This window comes from Sinohyriopsis cumingii, chromosome 4, assembly GCF_028554795.1.
Source record: "Sinohyriopsis cumingii isolate HCF-2022 chromosome 4, ASM2855479v2, whole genome shotgun sequence".
Lineage (NCBI taxonomy): Eukaryota > Metazoa > Mollusca > Bivalvia > Unionida > Unionidae > Sinohyriopsis > Sinohyriopsis cumingii.
This window is the reverse complement of record NC_142964.1, coordinates 43,553,611-43,576,753: the sequence shown is the minus strand read 5'-3', so window position 1 is coordinate 43,576,753 and position 23,143 is coordinate 43,553,611. Positions and strand designations below refer to the sequence as shown.

The 23,143-nt window shown below is 39.3% G+C and overlaps 1 protein-coding gene across 1 annotated transcript in view; it reads right to left on the bottom strand.

Moving 5' to 3' along the window:
* LOC149801060 (uncharacterized) overlaps positions 1–22,750 on the bottom strand; it is a 34,024-nt gene extending 11,274 nt beyond the window's left edge. Inside the window, exon 1 of the mRNA XM_089954242.1 lies at positions 22,619–22,750. Coding sequence (XP_089810368.1) covers positions 22,619–22,673 — 55 coding nt within the window. The 5' untranslated portion in view covers positions 22,674–22,750. The remainder of the gene's footprint in view (positions 1–22,618) is intronic.
* Positions 22,751–23,143: the final 393 nt, after the last annotated feature.

Sequence of the window (23,143 nt, the reverse complement as noted above, 5' to 3'; positions counted from 1 at the left end):
GTTATCCCTGATTACCTTTGGTATTTGTGTGTAACGTTGAGTAACATAAATGACATCGGTGTTTTTATGACGACCCCGGGAGAATATTCTTGCAGGATTTTTTTGCTTGTCCAGCATCACATCATCATACACTACTAGGTTATTTTTTTCCCCGTCGAGGTCCTCAACGCTGGGAGCTTCTTCGATATCAGTGATAAATTCAACTACATCCTCGTCACTCAGCGCTTTTGCACTCTCATTAAAATCTTTTATAACATTATAGCATCGCTGATCGTCTACAGATGGTGCTACCAAATACAGCTTATCCCACTTCATCCACTTCATAATCAGGTTCAGCAACAACTGCGTTTTACCCGATCCTGACGGTCCAATGATAATCATTCTGATAGAATTTGGCAACACCGAATTATGCTTGATTGGCTCCCTTCGCCGCGTCGCAGAAAAGTCTGTAATTTCCATTTGTATACAAAGAATAATAATTATGGATCTATATTGTGTGAAGTGTCGGGCACGAACCCCTACGAATGATCTAACAACGGTTACAACAAAAAATAACAGACTAGCACTTTCTGGTACGTGTACGCGATGTGGCACAAAAAAATTTAAATTTCAAAAAAAAAACGAGGTGGTGACATTGCAGCCGCCCTCGGACGACTTCCAGGTACCCCTTGGGGAAAGTATCCCGGAGAAAAACATCTCCCAGGATACAATTACTGCGGTCCGGGAACACGACTAGATATCAGGCTTGACAGCAACGATCAGCCCAAACCCGGCGAGTATCCGATAAACGCTATCGACGCAGCGTGTCACATACATGATATTGCTTATCGAAGTAAAGATCTACAAGACAGGCATATCGCGGATGTGAAATTAATTCATGCACTAAGCGCCATAAAAAATAAATCATTTAGGGAGTCACTCGCTAATTGGTTAGTAAGATCAGCGATGAAATCTAAATTAGCATTAGGCGCTGGATAATTAATAACGATGCAGACAAGTCCAAGGACTTCCAACGCTAGTGTTTCCATGCAAGCGATTTATTATTCCCCAATCGGATATTGGAGAGGTAACTCAGCAATTAATAAACTCGCCAACGCGGCATCAGTAACACGCGAGGTTGCCAAAAAATGGCTGTCAAAACAAGCAATATGGCAAATCTACTTACCACCACCTCGACAAATCAATTTTGCACATTTTGATGTTAGTATCCCCAATGAAGTTCATCAGGCTGACATACTATTCCTGCCTCATGATACTGTCCGCAGAAAAATATACAAATACGCGCTAACAGTAGTTGATGTTGCCAGTAGATACAAAGAAGCAGAACCGTTAGCGACTAAAACAGCGTCCGAAGTCGCCTCTGCGTTTAAACGAATTTATCAACGAGGACCTCTAAACTGGCCACGATTATTACAAGTTGATCCTGGCAAGGAATTTCAGGGCGCGGTGTCATCGCTGACAAAGCAGCATAACGTTACCATACGACGAGGACATACTGAAATTCATCGGGATCAGGCAATTGTTGAGCGATTTAATAGAACACTCGCTGAGAGATTATTCGGATACCAGTACGCGAGGGAATTCATTTACGATACGAGATCTCGTGAATGGGTTGCAAGACTGCCAAACGTGATAGCCGCACTGAATAATGAAATTACCAGAACAACAAACATGAGACCTGTAAATGCAATCACAAAAAAATATATACCCCCGATCACTAAAGTGATTCACGGACATGTTTCAACGCAGCCAACGACGCTAGCGGGTAATGTCACCGTTAGGTATTTATACGAACCCGGCGAACTCGAAGGAGGAAAAAAAAGAGCAACCGATCCAACATGGAGTGTTACCACACACAAGATATCCAGCATAACCAGATCAACTGGGAGAAACGCAATCTACAGATTAGATTCGACTGCTCCTCAGCGTGGATTCACACGCGAGCAACTTCAGGTGATTCCCACGGATACACAATTACCACCTCGATCGCTTAAATAACTGCAGCAACACCTCTGCGTCGATTACACTCAAGACAGGTCAGCATTACATTTTCACGCGTATGACCGCGATTGCTGTCTATTCTATCCACGGTAAATTGTCTTGGGTCGTTTTTCGAATACTGCCACAGCAATAAACAATTACAACTCGCACAGTGATTATTCTGACGCTCACGTAACGACAACACAGCGTTGATATCCAGGTTAAACTCTCTATTATTTTTCTTGTCGCTTTGTCGGTAACTGTCTAATTTTTTTCTTATTTGATCTTTTTGCGTTAACTCAACAACGGCTGACTTCGTTGACGTATCTAATGCAATTCTTCGTAACTGAGCCATCTTTCTTACTCTGGACACGGCTAAATAAACTAAATTTGACCATTCGATGCGGTCATCAACGATCCAAACAGTTGTATCAGAAATAGTTAATCCTTGTGCTGAATGAATCGTCATAGCATATCCTAGTGTCCACGGTGATTTATTTATTGCTAATGCATCTTCGACCGCATCGACGTTAACTGTTACTATATCATTCAATACTAAATTTTGTTTCTCTGGTTTTCCGGGAATATCAACATCAGTATTCTGCAATCGTGTATCATCTGGTCTGTAACATAACGGCACTTCCAACGTTGGAAATTTCTGCCGCTGTAACTGAAATAGTCGCCGCTGAAGTGTATCTCTGACTGATTTTCTACTTGCAACAATTAAATCATCTGGTTTCCACGCCGTTAAAAAGTTATCAAATGAAGTCTCTGGAATTATTTCACGCATTATTTCACATTGGACTTTATTGGTTTGTAGCCTAATTAGTTTTTTAAACTCCTTTAATGTGTCATCAAGCGCTCTGATGTCATCACGCATTTCCTCGTAATAATCAACAAACCCTCGTAACCACTCGTGGGGAGATTCGCCGACAAATGGTGGTGGTTGACCATGATCGCCGCACATCACAACTGCGGTATTTTTCGTTAACAACCACGTCAGGAACCGTTGTAATGTATCCAGCGGCACAGTGTCTATTTCATCCCAGATGATTTTCTCCGGGATATACTTCGTTCCCATTCGCGTAGGAGTCCATGTACCGCCGCTGTATTTGAAAAAGCCGTGATAAGTGCAGGCCTTTACTCCCCGTTGTATCATTTCTCTGGCAAGTCTGTGTGTTGGTGTTAGCACGATCAAATCAGAACCGCGGAATAGTTCGATTGCACGAGTTGTCTTACCACAGCCTCCAGGTCCGTTCAAATAAACTGTTCTGTGTCTAGCAATTGGATCGTGCACAGAAGGTCCCGATGAAGGTGTCCATGACATCCCTGTTGATTTCCGATATTCATCTTTAATTTCGACATCAGCTGATGCGCAGTACGAGTGTAATTCTTCTTTTTTTACTCGCCATGTTCCCCATTGACCATCAGATTCTGGCAAATCTAACACAGTCAAATCGTCTTCGTGAATATAAAACGAATCTGTCGCAACTCTTGCCACGAAGGGAACTCTATTCACCATCGACAGTAAATTTATAGAAACATAAGCCAGCATAGAGGATCTCAAATGAGTATACTGAGCTGAATCACCGTCTATATAACTAACAACTGTTCCTAATCGTTTTCCGTCCGGGATTATTATGTCCTCGCGGGAGCAGAATGTATCTTTCGCAGTAGTATCAGCGATAATGAAATTTAATTCTTCCTCATCCATAATTAATCGACTGTGATGTCGTTTATGATCATATGCTCCGCCTTGAGTAAATTTACCTATCAATCTTCGGCCGAGATCTTTACAGTTGCGCTCTTCCTCGGACGTGTCCGCAGTTGGTAACCAAACTGAGGTTTGTTTTGAGTAACAAATAATCCCCGTACTGACAGTAATAGATTTTAATATTCCTTTATCAACCATAAATCGCAACAGCGAAAACGGTACCCATTTCTTTTCGTGGAAATGTCTGCCAAACCAAGCATAATTAATAGGATGTAACCGTGTTGCAAATTCGAACGATTCCACGTGAGCAAATCCAGTCAGATCAAAATCAGGTAAAGGTCCGTTAATAGCTACTCTTGTCATTAAATTTGTGGGATGTCCAAACCGCGCAAAGTATTCAGCGCATTCACCACGGCCAAGAAAACTTCCTGGATAGCACGCAATCATATCCACCGATACCATATTATCACTAACAAATACACTATTCCATAAACCGCCGTGTCCGTATTCGATGCAACTCTGCTGAACATTCTCGAGAAAACTCTTCATGGTTGGTTTCCAATTATTTTTTTGTCGTGCTATATGTGCGGCAACACTTGGAACAGTAAAACAATTAGTTAGTAATTGATCAACTTGCTCAGTTGAATATTTTTCTGTGAGCGCTTTCATTTCATTTTGTAACTCCGCAGTTCTATATATTTCTCCGTTCGGGGTTACGAACTGGTCATAATCACCAACTTCAGAACTTCTAAACAACCATACCGATACCGGATCGGTTTTACTCATTTGATAAATACAATCAAACATACCCGCGGAATAATACCTTATAACACGATCGCGTGGAAATATTTTAACTGATTCCGTCCAGGCGTGGCTGTTATGATCAATAATTGTTATTGAAGCTCCACTACGGTTGTATTTCGATTTATACAATTCCTCGCCTGTTAGCGATAATACCGTTATAGGAAATCTTAATAATTTTTCTAGCGCGGCAACATCCTTAATTGACGCCCCTACATCTTTGACTCGATTAGCCCATGTTGTTATTTTATTTTTTCTGATCTCAGTTAGACCATTTCCACGTGCTGCGTTTTTAAAATGTTCCATTACTCGCTCAGCTACACAATTTAACACCACTGATGTTTTCATTGGCGTGAGTTTATCTACACTTGGTTTCTTTATCGGATATATTCCGTAAACGACTGCAGTTACTGGATACGATCTGGCGTAATACGGTATATCAACCCCCGTCAACATTCCTGGTCTAGAATTATTGCTCAACAAAATAGTTTTCCTTTTAATGTCAAGGATAGGATCATTTTTATCACGGATAATCCACGTGTCATCGTCGTTTTCGTTGACCACTTTGACAATAAATTTTATCTGTATGAAATATCTTCTATCGTCGAGATACCCAATTATGTTACGCGCGATTGTATCGTTCATGGTAGCATCAATGATAACGCTCGCGTGAGCGATGCTAGCATCGCCAAAAACTCTTCGAGTTTCGGGGATAATTTTATATGTCGACCACACATGTGCGGCACCATCACGACGAAACTCTTCCTTGGCATTCTTGATAACACCAAGCAGTTCCTTTAACTCTCTTCGTCGTACATCGCCGGTTAACCGGTCAAGATCGAATCGACCTCGGGGAAATTGGAGATTTCCAGGTTTTATTCTGGATAGTCTTTCAAAACTCATTATTATAATTACGACAAGTATTTAAATAGACAAATATATTATATAATGAACCATTGTTGCTGGCTTCGACTTAATTCATCAACTCCGTGTAACAAACCCTGCAGGGGGGAATACTGCGGACAACACGCCCAACAAGTAAGAAATGGAAGTTTAGGACCAATACCGTGTATCCGATGCCACGTTGGAGTTAAAGGAAAAACACAATTATGTGCACGTTGCGGTGGGAAACGATACCGCGAGCTTAAACGATATTATACTAAAAAAAATAATATTTCCGCGGTTGATTTTCATGAGCGTGATTACATAAATAAGTTTTCAGACAAATTATGAATTAGACAAATGATTTGCTTATAGTATAATGAATCAAGAATTCGTCCCCGAACAAGAATTTGTTCCCGAACAAGAATTTGTTCCCGAACAAGAATTTGTTGCACATCCAACTATTCCAAATTATGAGGCAAACCGAGATGGCACGGTGCGACACCGCACGCGAAGACGACCAGTTGGTGTAGTTGATAATAGTGGTTATTTACGATTTACTGCCACGGCCGGAAAAAGATATTTATGTCATCGTTTCGTCTATGAATGTTTCCATGGAGTGATCAAGAAAGGTTTTGTTGTTGATCACATTAACGGGAATATCCTTGATAACTCCGTAGACAATCTTCGCGTGGTCACTCAGAGCAAGAACTGCCGGTTGGGTAAAACGGGATATGGTAAAAAAACTGTAAGACCTGTCCAGGGTCATAATATACAGACCGGTGACGAAATAGTATTCCCGTCGATGTATGCCGCCGCGAAGTATTACGATATTTGTTCACCTGTTGTACAGCGTGTCGCAGTTGGGATTAACAAAACAGCATTTTCAAAACGACTAAAACAAAAAATCTCATTTTGTTACGTCGACAACTCGGAAGTTAAAGACGAGAAATGCTCTGCATTTCCAGAAAGTCTTTAGACTCAAAAATGTTTTCATTTTTCCGTATTAGATAAAAAAAATGGTATAATAATATGAATTACGAAAACATAAAAATCGTAATTGATGAAATTCAAAAATTGAAACAGCGGGGTTTTAATATTTTAACAGACCCGGCCACAGTTATGTCGGATTTTGAATCCTTGAATGAGCTATCAACGAAGAAGAATACTCTTCCCGCGAGATACAGGTTCATTAAAATGCTGCAAAATTGCATTTATAGATCACTTGCCGAGATCACCAATGAACAAATATCCGAATTTATTCCACTGACGCGTGCAGTTGAAAGTATTCGTCGCACACTATCACACGAGTATGAGACTCGAAAATTAATTAATTCCCGAGTGAGATTGTTAAAAAATCAAATAAAGAATTCCGACGCGGCAATCTCCGATTGCTCTGAAATGCAAGCATTTCCTGAAATGCAAGCATTTCCAGAAATGCAAGGACTTCTGGATACATTAAGCATTTCTGAGAAGTCAGAGACTTCCCTGGAAGTCTAACGTAAAAACGCTAGCGTTTTCAGAAACACCATTGTGAGTTTACAAGGGTAAAAAAAAAGTATTATTTTTTTTTTGTCTTTGAAATTCTACTATGGAAACGCTAGCGTTTCTGGAAATATGCAAGCATTTCTCAGGAAGTCCTTAGATTTCTCAGAACTCTTTGAGTTCCAGGATTTGCTTGAGTGTTTCTGCGGAAATACATGAATGAGAATAGTTCATGATGTGTTCTTGGTCACAAAAAACTGTGATCGTGTGATACTTCTGTAACTGTTCCTGTTGCGGCCGTGTCAACAAGAAGTCTTCGTTGCCGTGGTCGTCAACGACTATTTCGACATCCGAATACTGTTCCGGGAAATCAAATGCGGTTTTTACTGCCGCGTTGAGAATTTGTTTGTCATGTATGCGAACTCGGACATGGATATACTCGCGCATTATACACAACTGCAATTTTTTAAATGAGAAGTCTTAAGACGAAAATCCATTAGGACTTCACCAACAGGTTTATGCTCACAGTCTCGCCACGCAGGTCCAACAGATTCCCGTGTTGGTCGACGAGTTTGAAATTTATCGTTGACAACCACGGATTATTACACCGCAGATAGACCACATTGATTGGTTCTTGCACAATCAGAAAACCAGGGGGGTCTTTTGGTGTGAACGTATACAGGATAAACCCCTGCGTCGCCGTAGTATTATCTGATGCGCTGTAGCTACCGTCGATGACGTCACATACAAGATTGACCGCGACCACATCTGTGATATTTACGATCCCCGGAGATACGTGTCTGCCATCGGATGCTGTACTGTTGTCGTGTCTTAAAATAACAGGTTGTGGTTTTGTTCGCGTGTACGTGGCAGAAATATCTTCGAAAGATTCCGCGATGAGATCCTGGACTGATTTTCGCAGCGCAGGTGCGTTATATCCAGGAAATTTAAAATCTGGAATATCCTTCACGGGGATACCATACAAGGTTGCAAATTTTATTCCTTTGTCGGGATCATCCAGAAATTTTTGAATTACTATTTGATTTGTTTTTTCCATTGCGGATGCGAGTTTGTTTAGTTTTTCTATGGTCGTGATAATGTTCGTGCGAGAACTGCTAGCGTTTCCACTTGTCGTATCAGAAATATAATCCTGGAAATATGCCCGCAACAGTTCCAATTGTTCTTTATGCATTTGTTTGATCGGAATAAATATCTGAGGTTCTATCGCGGTTACATGTAGAATCTTAAGATAATGATTCCCGGACGGGTTAAATCCTAAACCCAAACCATCTTCGTGAATTGCAGTGAATTCGACTTTTTCTATTAGTGGTTGGGGTCGAAATAAAACAAAACCATCGTCGCCAACCTTGTCGACAAGGTCGTGTACTTCTTCCTTCGTGGTCGTGAAATCCGACTTCGGTGGCAGTTCCGGACCCGGCACGAACCCGGGTTGTTTTTGTGGCCATCCTAATACTGTTCGGATTGAGCTATTGTATATATCCACGGCGTATTCCGGTGTTGAGATTTCGATGACCGCAGACAGCGTTGGTTCATGAGCTGTTATGGATATTTTGGATTCCTTGCCGGTGATTCGTTTTATTTGGCGTTGTATCTCCGCGTTGATTTCTTCGATCTGATAACTCCCAGTGGGTAGCGTAATTGTATCCCATTCAAGTTCACGTTGCGGGTCCGCGCTGGGTCTCCCGAACACAAACGAATTATTCGGCTGCTGACCGGAAAATGATTCCGACCTGATATTGGGCCAGCTGTGATACGCACTGAGCTTTGCTAATGCGATTTCGTTCACGGCAATTGGAGTTGGAAAATTAATGCTGAATTGTGGTGTCGTCGAGGACACTGAGATCATTGTGGTCCTTACCGGTGTTGTGTTTGTGACTATTTGTTGAAGCAGTTCTTGTGGCGTTCCCGCTGACATTATTTATTTGTTTAGTTTTCAAATAGTCATTGTACACATCTGACATTAGTTTGAATTCAGAATCTGATATCAACGCGGCGTCGCTGGATTGCACGTCTAACGATGATGATATCAGCGATGATAATTTCTGGTATGCGGTCGTGGCTGTATTTAATTTTGTCGTGTAATCGTGTAATTTTGTGACCGCGCACGAGGATATTTTTTTTGCTATGATGCCGAAAACTCCTGCCGTTGCTGTAGCAGCGGAAACAGAAATCGTGGCAGCGACTACTGCAGTCACTGGAGTGACCGCTGATAGTATTACTCCCGCGGATGCAACAACGGCGGATACTGAATAAACCATAACGTCTAACACTGTTATGCGTCTGCGGTATTTTTTTACTTTTTGGGACGTCGCGTCGATGACAGTTTTTAACTCAGATTGCCACTCACGGACTTGATTGTATCTATACGCGGATGCTTCCATTATTACTTTACCCGGTGACCAATTAAGGTGTTTCGGCGACAAATTCCAGACAATACCAGTAATTGACTGTGGCTAATCCGTCCGGATTTTCGGCTTCCAGCGTAAAAATTTCTTCGGTTCTTTTGTTTATCACCACAGACGCAACTCGGGAAAACTTGCTAGTTAAATCATGTCTGGTAGATATCTTAAATTCTACAGCAGAGAGTACTGTCAGTCTGTATATTCCAGTAACATCTGCAGTATGTGTAATAGTCTTGTTTTGTTGTGACCATGTTTCCCTTCCTGATTTTATCGTACACACAAGGTTTTTTGGGGTTACTCCGGCAGGAATTTTAATTAAATTAAATTTTTCCATTATCTGCGGAATTCCATTTACTACGTTATCTAATGTTTCCTTAATTTCGGTGAGTTTCATACTGACGGCATTAGGTTTCCCGAAGAACTCATCTACGGTGTTAAGAACGTTTCTGCGAAGTCTTCCAAACTGGGTCACATGAACATCATACTCAGCTCGTAACGTGGATAATTTGGTATCTATGACGCTGTCGGCTGTGTCCACATACTGTTTGTTTGCTGCATCGTAGTTCGAGGCTGGATCTCTGAGTACGGTTATTTTGTTTCCATTCATGCTGAGTTCTCCTGTCATCGTGTCACCGTCTTTTTTCACGCACTTGTCAACACCTTTATCAATACTGTCTTTGATGCTTGCGATTGATATATTCGAGTCCTTGATCCGGCCGCCATCACTAAATGCAACGAAGTTATCCTTGGTAGCTCCAAGAACTCTGCGAATTATATCATTCCACTTAATGTTGCTCGTTCTTAGTTTTCCTTGCTTGTCTTGGAAAATAGCAACTTCATCTGGGTCAGCTCCAGCTATATTCAAAAGATTATCGACTTCATCTCGGGTCGCATATTTTGAGAGATCAACATCCGTGCTTGGTTTGACTTTTCTTGTGAAAGGTCTTCCGTAAATATCTACCATTATTTGTTATTGCTGTTTTTCAAATGCGAGCATGAAAATGCTAAGCATTTCTCGATGCGGTATATTCATGCACTACTCGATGCGGAGACGTTGCTGGATTTTTTGAGATTGCATCAAGAACATTTAAAACCTCGTTCCCACAAATGGGCGGATCAACTAATGTTTGTGTTGGTAGCGTCGACTGCCACACTGGAACATTATAAAATCTGCTGTTGAGAGTGCGAGGCACTCCGCGGACATACCTGAGAAACTCAACTGGCGGTGCTAAACCGTACGAATCAAAATAGATAATTCCACGTGGATCGATCGCGTAAGCAACCCAGTGAGTTCCCGGACCGTCTTTGTTGTCGAGATTGATAATGCCAGTTTCTGGATTATTCGGCCGCGTCGGTAATTGATCTCGCATAAATACTCCTCTGAAATGTTTTATACGCAATTTTTTAACAGCATCGAGTAAATCAAAATTGCTCAACGGCGTTAGAATTTTTTTGGATACCATGATGGTGGAGTTCCTGGTAGTCTTAGTCCGCGTCCCTTTTTTTTCTTGTATCCGCTCCCGGTTGCCTTCCTTAGTGCCGCCATTCCCGCAAGAGCTAACATAGGCAATCCTGCTATATTAGTGGGAGGTGAAGACATAACCCTCTTCATCATGGTGGGAGCTGCTGCAGAGATCAATGCTGGAAGGGCCGCAAGTGGGATATTACCACCCGTGGTGCCCCGGTTGCGGTATCCATTTCCAGTTGCTTTCTTTAGTGCGAGTCCAGCTGCGGTTCCAACTGCTCCTAACGCTGCTGCCTTTGCTACGGCTGGTGCTGCTGCTGCAATCAATGCAGGTATTGCTGCGAGAAGAGGAAATATTCCACCGGTTTTAACCATATCGTGGATGGCCGCAGCTGTAAAATGAAGTTTGATTCCACGTCGGGCCGCGATCGCGTTAGAAATTTGATTGAGCTGTGTTTGAGTAACTGATAGTTTATTCTGTCCTGTACCGAGCTGTGAATGTTTGAGAGTTATAGATGTTCCTGACGATGATGCTTGTTTGGATCGTAGTTTATTGATTTGTCCTTGCGATAAAGCAACATTGACGTGATGATATACCATTTATTTAATAAGGTATGATTTAATTGTGTTTCATTACATGTTTTCTACGGGAGCGTCAATGACTCTCATTCGTCCACCAACACCTTCAAGTAGCATTGCTTTATCGGAGAGTATAACCGCGACAGCTCTGAAACCAGCAGGCGGGCCGGCGGGAAACTCGCCCACGTTAGCCCGGAAGTGTATATCAACGACAGATTGCTTAGCCAAATCAAGATGCTCCAGCGAAAAGTAGTAAATGGGATACAACGATATGAAATCCAGTTGCGATATTTGCAGACCAGTATCGACATTTTGATCGCGACCCATAAATGACATCAGACGATGATATGCCCGTGCGACCTGATTTCGTTCATAATTTATCAGTATGTCCTCGGATGGTTCTTGATGCCCGTTTATTCGCAGCGAAACCCCAGAGACAGCAAGTTTGTCAAATATCATATGCGATTGTGTTTGTGAATTTACCCGTGCATTAGCCTGGAGTGCAACAAAAATATGTCGCGGCGCTGATATTCCCTGTTGTTGTGATATATGCCACGTAAACTCCCCAACACCGGCACCCTGAATGGAATCTGTTGTTGTTGTCAACCACGATATCAAAGATTTGCCGCCGGTGTCCATGAAAGAAAGTAACCGCTGTTCTTCGGCGAGTGATGGAGTCATAACTGGCATCCATAACGCAAGCTTGGATAATACTACTTTACCGGCAGCAACACCAGCAGCGCCATCTCGCCAGATAGCGTCATTGTCATCACCCTTTCGGTTAAGTACAACTGTATGATTGGCTCCAAAAATAACCTTTCGGACATTTCTGCAAAATCCAAAGATGTGAGACAGCGGAATTGCGCATGAAAATCTCCTATGGTCAGTCAATAACATCGCCTTGCGCGTTGCAAAACCAAGATTGTAATCCGGATTGGGAAATGATACATTTTCAACATCAGCATCAGCATTACCAGCATTGTTTCTTGGTCGTCTCACAATGCTAGGTCTATGATCGGGATTATCAGAATTATCCTTGGCGAACATCATAGTCGGACCAGCTGATCTAGTGTAATCATCGGAGTATCGTGCCAATCCCAAGATTGTTGTAGCAACATCAGCGTTATCCTGAATTGTTTCAATTTCCCTACCGTCAATGCTGTATGAGGCACTTTTGAACAGCGCCATAATACCATTGTTGACAAAACCAACTCGAACATTAGCTCCATATTCTGTATTAGGGACAACATCTGTTACAAGCATACCCGTAACTTCAAGAAATGCTTCCGCGGGTAGGAAATATCTACTTGTGTCCCGAACTCGCAATTCAATTCGCCCCCGTTGATCAGGTACAGTTGCCTCGTAAGAATAATACTGAAAATCATGTACAGAATCGTCTTTGAGTATTGGTGCATCCATGTCAAATGCGGGATCGGATATGCGTTTGAACATTTTTATATAAAATCATCGCCGTCTAAAACGAAGTCCGCTTCCTGATATCAAACTTGTATTTATTTGTTCGGGTGTTTGGGTTATTAATTCCGCGAGTTTTTGATTGGCAGCCTGATTTATTACTTTACTGACATCCGCGGGCATAAGCGTAGTACTTGGTAGTTTCACCGGTGGTGGTTTTTCTGGTCTACGAATTAACCGCGCCAGTCTATCCCGGACTGACGTGAATGCCTTCGAGGCAAGATCGCCAACAGTTCCAATAGCTTTATCACGAACAACATCAACAGCTTTCATCGACAATTGTTTCGCAATCGGGATCACTTTAGGGGCTATTCTTGAAAACAAACCAGTAATTGTATCACCGAGACCGTCTCCGTAGGTTGCTCTGTAGACTGGTAATCGCGAGTTCACTACGCGGACTTGCATCACGCGCGGGCGAGAATTGTGTATGATCATTTTATTTAATTATTGTTTCTCTAACTTAGTCGCTGTGGTAATCGTCGACGAGTTCATTAATGAGTCCCCGGTAAGTACCAATATCCATAATTTTGCGCTGAAATAGTCGTTGACAGATATCTGCGGCTTCATTTATAATTTCCCGAGAGTTGTTTCCGGCACGTCTTCCTCCGATGAGAACTTCCAACCGTGATACATCATCGATGATATTATTAGGGCAGGCAATAAAACCGGATCCTAAACCACTCCCGGATATTTCCGTGGATGGCGCCGACGATGATTGTTTTTGTTGTTGTTGTTTTTGTAGTCGTTGTTGTCGTTGTCGTTCAGCTACCTCTTCCATATCATCCTGTAATTTTATGTAACCAGGATCGTTTACATCAACGGGCAGATCACGATGACCGAAATATACCGCTTTTGCCCAATCTTCGAAGGAGACAATTTCTGGTAAATTTTTTACTCTTAAATATTCTTTTCGTTTTTTAAAATTATTTATAATAAAAGTGGGGAGATCCTTATTCCGAACTTCTATCTTATCAAGACCAACTTTCGTAAACATCCCCCGTGGAGTTTTTTGTGGAACTTTAGTTTCCGGAGTCTGTTGCAACGGAGGAGGAAGTTGATACTCTATCTCGGGTTGATCGATTTCCGTCTCCGAGAAAGGTTCTTGTGGAACTTCATAATACTCTCTCGTTGGTTCCGTTGTCGTTATGCCGGCTTGTGGTTTAGCTATTTTTCGAGTTGGTTTTTTATGCCGTTTTGTCTGTCGCATTTGGATATCATGTCGATCCGATCCTGACATGTACTCTCGATAAAATACATCACTGGTATCTAACCGTTCGATGTCCCGTTTTATTTTATAAATCCCATCGAGAAATTGTTGTTTAGATACCTTTTGATTAGGATCTTTCATAAGCATTTCTCGATTGTGATAAGCCCCAGCGGCGTCAGCGCCAAAAGTAATTATTTCATCTCTATTTCTGACTGGACGATTTTTAATTTCATCCACAAACTCTTCAACAAAATCCGTTTTATAATTAAATCCCTTGATCGGTTTTGGTTGAGCCTGTTTAAGTCCTTCTATCGCCTGAAGAAGACTTTGCTGCGGTTTATCAGAATCAGATTTTCCTACGATAGCAGTTTTTATTGTTTCAGTAGCTTTGGTCACGGGTTTAAATAATTCCTCCGCGGATTCTGCAAAGACTTCCCGCGCTTGCTGTCTTAGTTGTAATTTTTGTCTGACACTATCACGGACAGGAAGAAATTTCTGAATTGCTTCGAGACGTTCTCGAGCTAATCTAGTAGTAAGTGCTTCTCCGATATTTGCCATTATTTATTTGTCAATGATTTAATTTCCCCTCATGGATTTGTAACAATAAATTTACACGACCCGCGGACACGATACCGTATTGGACTTGATACATTGTATGGTTAACGTGAGAAACTCGAAGAGAGCAGCCCCGGGGGCGACAACAAGTTGAGGGGGGGGGTCGCGTTTTTTTGTCTCGTTGCTGTTGTAGGATTAGCTTTTTTTAAGGCTTATTTTATCATTTGGCGGTCTCTAGACCTTTGTAGGATTCGCCCTCCCTGCTGCTGGTTGGCTGAAATTTGGAGCTGTAAGAACTGGCGCGTTTTTGAGTAAGGATTTCAACTTGTCAAAAGCCTCATAACATTTTTCAGTCCAAAGGAACTTGTTTTTCTTACTCAATGAATTTGTCAGGGATTCGGCAGTTATAGAAAAATTGGAAAAAATTTTTCGATAGTATCCGGCCATACCCAAAAGTCGCATCAGTTGCTTTTTATTAACAGGCACGGGAAATTCAGAAATAGCCTTGACCTTAGCATCTATAGGTTTAACTTGTCCATGTCTCACGATGTGTCCTTGGAAAGTTACACGAGCACGGCCGAACTCACTTTTAGAAAAATTAATTGTCAAACATGCATCTGTGAGTCTGTCAAAGAATTTCCGAATTGTTGCTAAATGTTCTTTCCAGGTGTCGTTGTAGATGATGACATCATCAATGTAAGCATCACAATTGTCTAGACCAGAGGCAATCATATTCATGTGACGTTGAAATGTACTCGGCGACCCTTTCATCCCCAACGGCATTACTTTATATTGGTAAAGTCCATCTGGAGTCACTTATGCCGAAATTTCCATGCTCTTTCCGTTAGTGGAATCTGCCAAAATCCTTTCAGAAGGTCAAATTTGGTGACATACTTGGCATTCCCGATCTTATCAATACAGTCATCGATACTTGGTAATGGGAATGAATCTGTTTTTGTCACACTATTCACCTTCCTATGATCAGTACACATACGGAAAGTTTTATCTGGTTTTGGAACAAGTATGCATGGTGAACTCCAGTCACTTTTACTGGGCTCAATAAAATCATTCTCCAGCAAATATTGAATTTATTTTTTCAATTAATTCTGTTTGAGAGTTTTCATCCTGTACGAGTGTTGTTTGACAGGTTTGGATTTACAATTTTAACGTTATGGAAGATTGTATTTGTCCTTCTAGGAACATCTGGAAATAAGTGCTGATATTCAAATAATAACTGTTGAAGTTCATTTCTTTCTTGTTCTTGCAAATGTGAAAGTTTCTGGTCTAGATATTTTCATAATTTTTGAGTTCCGAAGAATTGTCATTCCAATGTCACTAGAAGTTGACGATATTCCTTCACTTAAATCTTCACTGAGTGGGACAGGTACAACTAAATTAATTGCATGTTTAAGCTGGCTATCTCTTTCGATATACTCTTTTAGTATGTTAATGTGACAGGAGTTTTTATAATGTCATTTAAATCATTTATTTTCCTGTCAACTGTGTAGGGACCATAATGTTTACCTGAAGAGGATTTTGTGGTATTGGCAAGAGAGCCAGGACTCTATCACCAGGCTGAAAGCTCCTTTCCTTCAAGTTTTTATCATATCTTGACTTCATTTTGGATTGAGTAGAGTGCAGATTTGCTCTTGCTACCTCACAAACCTTTGACAACTTGTGTTTAAAATTAGAAACATAATCAAGAAGATTAATTTCAGAATCTTCATTAGAAAGAAGTTTCTCTTTGAATAACTTCAATGGTCCACGCACAGTGTGTCCAAAAACCAGTTCAGAGAGACTGAAACCTAACGATTCTTGAACTGATTCTCTAACAGAAAACGATAGTAAATGAATGCCTTCATCCCAATCTTTACCCGTATCAAAACAGTATGATCGAATCATATTTTTCGAAGTCTGATATAATCTTTCTAGTGCCCCTTGGCTCTCAGGGTGGTATGCAGAAGATTTTAAGTTTTGAATGCATAATTCGTACATAACTTGCTGGAAAATTCCAAACATGAAATTTGAGCCTTGATCAGACTTTACAGACTTGGGAAGGCCAAATTGAGTAAAAGAAAATTTATCAAATCTTTTACTATTGTTTTAGAATTTATATTCCTCAAGGGAATTGCCTCTGGAAACCTTGCTGACGCACACATAATGGTCAATAGGTATTGGTTACCTGACTTGGTCTTAGGTAAAGGACCATCACAATCTACCATAATTCTATTGAATGGTTCCTCAAAGGCAAGAATAGGTTGTAGATGAGCCTTGGGAATCTTCTGATTTGTTTTTCCTACCATTTAACAGGTATGACAAGATCTACAGTATTTACCAACATCCCTTTTGGTTTTGGCCAATAGAAGTGAATTAAGATCTTGTGATAAGTTTTACTGATCTCTAAATGAGCAGCCAATGTAGTTTCATGGGCCAGATTAATTAATTCCTGTCTGTAAGATTTTGGAACTACAAGTTGATAGTTCACTGACCATTCGTCATCAGCAGATACCTCGGGAGGTCTCCCTTTTCTCATAAGAAATCCATTTTTAATGAAATAACAGACATGAACTTGAGTAGCTTCAGTTTCACTAACGGTCTTTTGAAACAAACATGAGATCTCAGGATCTTTTTTCTGTTCGACGACAAGTGATTGCCGTTTATCACCCTGATTAGAATAAAGAGAATGAGTCGTTAAAAGATAATCGCAGCGATCAATACCTTCCAATTGCTCCAAAGAAGGAGTGAAAGTGACCTCATCAAAAGCCTGACCAATACATGCGTCAGCCAAAGGAATTCTTTCCTTATCAGCATCATTCTCAAGAGCGATTTTTTTTGCCATACCTCTGGTAACTACACAAGCTGGAAATACATCAGGGAATTCTTTTTCAGTTGGATCTACTTTCTGATCCAAGCAAGGCTTGTCGTTACAAGTGGATTAACCACAACCTTGTCTCCAGCTAGGTCGTTGCCTAGTAATAAATGACTGCCCACAACGGTTAAAACAGTAACCGTTCCGACCTTCACGGGTCCTGAAACTAAGTCTGATGGCAAATTTACACAATGGAGAGAAACATTAATAAAGCCGCACTCCACTCCCTGAATAAGAACACTCTCATTAGAAGAAGACTTCTCAGAAAAAGACAACGTACCTGACAATAAAAGACCATGAGAAGCTCCTGTGTCCCTTACAATTTTAATAGGGATAGGAATAGCCGAATCACCCAAGAGTGACATAGAACCTTTCGATATGAATGGTTCATAATTCTCCATAATCAAATCAGGCTGGGGTTTATGACCCAACAAATGTATTGCTTTGAATACATGACCGTGGCCTTGACCTCTTAGAAATAAGAGAATTTGGAATAGATATGTCTTGATTATGATGCCTATTTTTCAATTTGTAGCAATCAGAAATAACGTGTCCTTTCTTCTTGCAATAGGTACATGTAGGAAGAGATGAGGATCTTGAATCAAACTTCTCTGAAGTTTGACTTTTAAAAGTTGTTTCAGTTTGAGTTTTAGAAGGGCTTGTATTAGGCTGAAATACTTTTCTGCCAAAAGACTGTTAAGCCTTATTTACAAAAAGAACTTTATGAGTTAAAGAATACTCATCAGCAGCACGAGCAGTATTTTCCAAGGTTTCAATCTGATGCTCGTCAAGATTCGACTGAATGTCACTATGGACACAATTTTTGAACTCTTCAGGCAATAAAAGTTGTTTGAGACTTTCATAATATCGTTCAACTTTCTTGGCTAAGCATCATCTATCAAATAACTGCTCTTTTTCTCTAGCAAATTCGACATGAGTTTGTCCAGATTCTTTTCTATAGTTTCTGAATTTTTGCCGATAAGCTTTAGGGACTAACTCATAACCCCTTAGGATGCATTCTTTAACCACATCATAGCTACCACTTTGGTGAACTGACAGTGAATTATAAATATCACTAGCCTTGCCAGTAAGTACACATTGTAATAACTGAGTCCAATGCTCCCTTGGCTATTTAAAATTTTCAGCAACTTTTTCAAAACGAGTAAAATATTTGTCTACTTCTTTTTCTCTGAGAGGGGGCACTAATCTAATATTCTTTGCAAGGTTAAAACGTAAATTTGGATTTGAAGTATGAATGTGCTTTTCGCTTGCCAGTTCCATTTCTTTCATTCTACATTGAGATTCCCTCTTTCTCTCTTTCTTAAGCTTGTAAATGCATTTGTTATTTTTGTAACTGCATTTGTCTTTTTTCTCTTTTTTTCTCCTTATCTAACTGAATTTGCATCTTTTTTCTTTCTCTTTTTCCTCTTTCTCTCTCTCTCTCTCTCTCTCTCTCTCTCTCTCTCTCTCTCTCTCGTCTTTCTCTTATTGATACTGCATTTGTTTTTCTTGTAATTGCAATTGTCTTTCTCTCTCTCTTTCGTCTTTGTGAAGTTCCAGCTTCCTCAATTCCAATTCTATCTTGTATTGTATATTTAATTCCTTCATTTTTGTGTCAGAGTCTGATACAGACTTACTGATTGAAACCAAAGCACTTTTATCCAAAACATTCTTTTCTACCAAATACTGAAGCTAAATATTTCTTATTTCCTATTTCGTTAAAGAAGCCTTTAGTTCAGAAAGATCGTATTTTCTGGCAAGTTGAATCAAATCATCTTTTTTGAAAAGATCTAATTGTTCCTGGGTAGGATTTGAAAGAAAGATTTCCACTTTTGATGAGATTTTAAGAAAAAGCTTGCCGATTTCACTAAGATTTAAAAAACTAAAGGAATTAAGATTTCAAAAAACAAAGTTTTCTGAAATATTCTATCCAAATTTCAAAATATTCCAGGACGATCCCCCAATTTCTTATGTAACTTGTTTAGGCTCGAATACACATTAACACAAGTAAGAGTTAAAACAGCAAGCTTTAAAAAATACAATAAATTATTTCCCTGGAAAAATTCTGCAAAAATGAAAAAAGATGACCTTACGGTTTTATAGAATCAAATCCAAAACTAATCCAAGACAAATCAAAGAATAAAATTTTAGTAGTCCTACTAACAAAATGTTCTACTGATTTCAAGTTCGAATCCCAACGAAGATTCCAAGATGGTAGAAATGACGTATGCTGCAATCTGTAGTGTTAAAGTCTAGAGTTCCTTGTAGAAACAAGAATTATCACTCCGGTTTCTGATAGCTGAATAAATTTTTATATAAAAAAAACTGTCATTGTTCAACAATTTTACATGAACACGCGTATTTTCCAGATAATTAACAGAATTAATCATTTTGAATCCACGTAATTTGAAATAACTCCAAACAGTAAAAGAAACAGAAAAAGCCCAGCTGCAATGAGAATAATTCTCCAAAACAGATGTTATATGGTCTTGTAAAACGCAAACAAGGGGTCACGTGATCATCTTATGGAAGTTTATGGAAGCTAAATATTTGTTATAAATCATGTCTACCCAGTGTGACCCTGACGAAAACCAATCGTTTTATTCTAAGAAATAAATTTTAAAAAAATATTGTTTAGATCTTAAACCCGAAGTCCCATCATGACCTCGACAACAACTAATCATTTTAAAATAAAATAGAACTTGTTTACGTGGATGCTACATATTTTGAAACAAGGTCAGGATTTAAATCAACACCTGGTGTTTATTAACTTACAGCCAAGGTCAAATTATTTTCTGAGAAAAGTATCATCTCTAGTGAATAAATTTACATTACAATATCATGTAATAAATTTTTTTTTATAGAACTGACAAACAATTAAATTGAAATAAATATATATTAAATATATATTACATCAGATATAAATACATCAAATATACATACATACACACACACACACACACACACACACACACACATATATATATATATATATATATATATATATATATATATATATATATATATATATATATATATATATATATATATAAAATTGCAGACGTGATACTGCATTGCATACCATTAACTGGGTTCTTTACAAGGCGCCAGAAGAATTGTGTATATTTAGAGTATAATGCAGAGAAAAGGCTATTGTTTGTTTTAATTCTTATTGTTTTTGCTTGCTTCTTGTAAGAGATTTATAGATATTTCTATAAAATTTTAATCTTCAAGAGATTCATGTGTTCTTTTTAATCTGTTTTAGATATGTTAAGGCTTTGCGTTTGGCTTTGCAATCTATGTCAAACCATGGCTGACATTTAACAATTCTTCTTTGAGATGACACAGCTGGGTTTGTTTTCTATTCATTGTCTTCATGGTGCTTGCTGCATCATGGTAACTATCAGTAATTTTTTCCACGCGTTCGTTACGTTTGTTATTGTTTATATCATTTAAAATCTTACTCATATTTTGTGATAATAGATCTGTGCAAATTTTGATAAAAGATAGACCTTCTACTTTGGGCCTTATGTATTTATTTATTTCGTTACCCCAAGAGACACTTGAAGATTTTTGCTCTAGTTTACCCATTGTAGATAAGGGGAAACACAATGGGCATATGTTTCGATTTCAGTCTATCACACACACACACACACACACAAACACAGACACACACACACACACACACACACACACATTAACTTAGAAGAATCAGTGACTTTAGCCAAGAGGGCACTGTAGTCTGAGTGTACATCCCGTTTGTTTGTACCCCCTACCGATTTCAATAAAGAAAACGTTTAATGTGATGAAAAGTAATAGAACTAAGTCAACTGAATCATTGATTTTTAATTTCTAACCTGACTGTGACCAGAATGGCACTAATACTGCCATCCCCTGCACCTTTCATGCTTAACTGACTTTCCATGCTAACACGGCGCCATATTGCCTACAATATGGGCTAGTTTGTTTCCATCAGACAACATAAATGACTTAGTTTATCCTATACGGTAACTGCCGCATAATTCCGTAAATTACCAGAACATTTTGAGTATGGAATTATATCCCTTTGCACACATGAACATAGAAATTAAATCACTTGTTAAGTCCACGTGAAAGGCAAATTTGTTGTTGTCATTTTTTTCCTTTGCTTGATTCGACCTTGTAAATATCAGAAGCAGACGACATATGTATGTACATATTTAATCCTACACATACCCTTTTGCTGAAAATGGACTTGTCCAGAAACTGGAAATGGATCTCGAGCATGTCCGCCTATTATATTGAAAACTTCCGTTAAGCATGAAATGCGTAGACGATGACCGGTGTTAGGGCCACTCTACTCAGAGTCAGGTTAGAAATAATAAATCAATGAATGAATTTAACAAATTCTTTGCACTTTTTATCACATTAAGGGTTTCCATTATTGAAATTTGGGGGGTAGGGGTGGGGATGTTACAAACAAACCGGGCGGTATAGTCAGACTATATCTTATTTTCATCTGACAAAGATATTTCATTTATCAGCAAAATATTCCGCAGAAACGGCCTTAGCAAACGCGGTACATGATTTATACGCGAGGCCCCTGTATTTGGAAATAAACTTTTGAACAAGTTTTAAATGATATTGAAAATTTCCTTCCATCTCTTTAAAATTACTTTCTCTCTAAAGTTATATTTTTCAAAATTACTAGCGCGCTAGGCTACTTTGAGCTTGGGGCCCAATTGGGCCAAATCTGTCCAATATGCCAAAGGCCGGCCGTGATATTCACAGCAAGACAACAGATGTTATGTACCAACATTTTGTTTGCATCTTAACAATAATTATAATGAACCAGTCTAAATAAATGTTAGGCAAAGGCCTGCCCTACTTATGATGATTTGCAGGATAAACTTCTTTCATGGAATGTTTCCATGGCCCTAAACTGTCGTACTCTGGAAACAGAATGTGCTCAGCAAGGCGGTGCGATTTTGAGAAATTAGGACTTTTTTTAAATATCAGGAATATTTTGGTCAGCGATTATTATTTATTAAAAAGTTAACTAATAAGGTTGTTTGTAAAAGATAGGAAAAGCCAGTGTTGAAACGGTATATGACAACCCCATTTACAAGCGACTGATTGATATCACACTTATGTTATTCAATTTCTAAAAAAGGGAGCAAAATATTTGGAGAAATTTTTTAAATACCATATTGCCCGGCGAGATCCTCTGGGCGCACTGTGATTGGACATTGGCCAAACATTATTTCGTCACAAAATAGTCTGCAACAATGGCAAAAACACAATGTCTTGAAACAATGGAAAACTCTTCATCCATCACTGTGACGTCAAAATGAACGCTCACGCTCTATGACGTATGGATTATGTCAATGTGACGTAATTAACACTGCAAACTCACTTTCGTTTTATCGGCGATCAAAATTATGAAATGTGATCTTTAGGTCTACGAAAGGAGCGAACAAGTTTAAAATCTAGCAATATGGTGAGATTCGCATTTGTCTGAGTAATTATGGTACTAATAATTCATATATTTTATATTTGTTAAAGAAAGTATGAACAAAATGTATGATTAATTGCATTGTTTGACAAAATAGAAATAGTGTAGTTTTTAAGGTCATATTCACTGCACATGATAAATATGCACTTAAAGTTAGTACGGTCATGTTATTTTCTTTCTCATGGTCACTATATTGTATATGTAAAATAATACCCG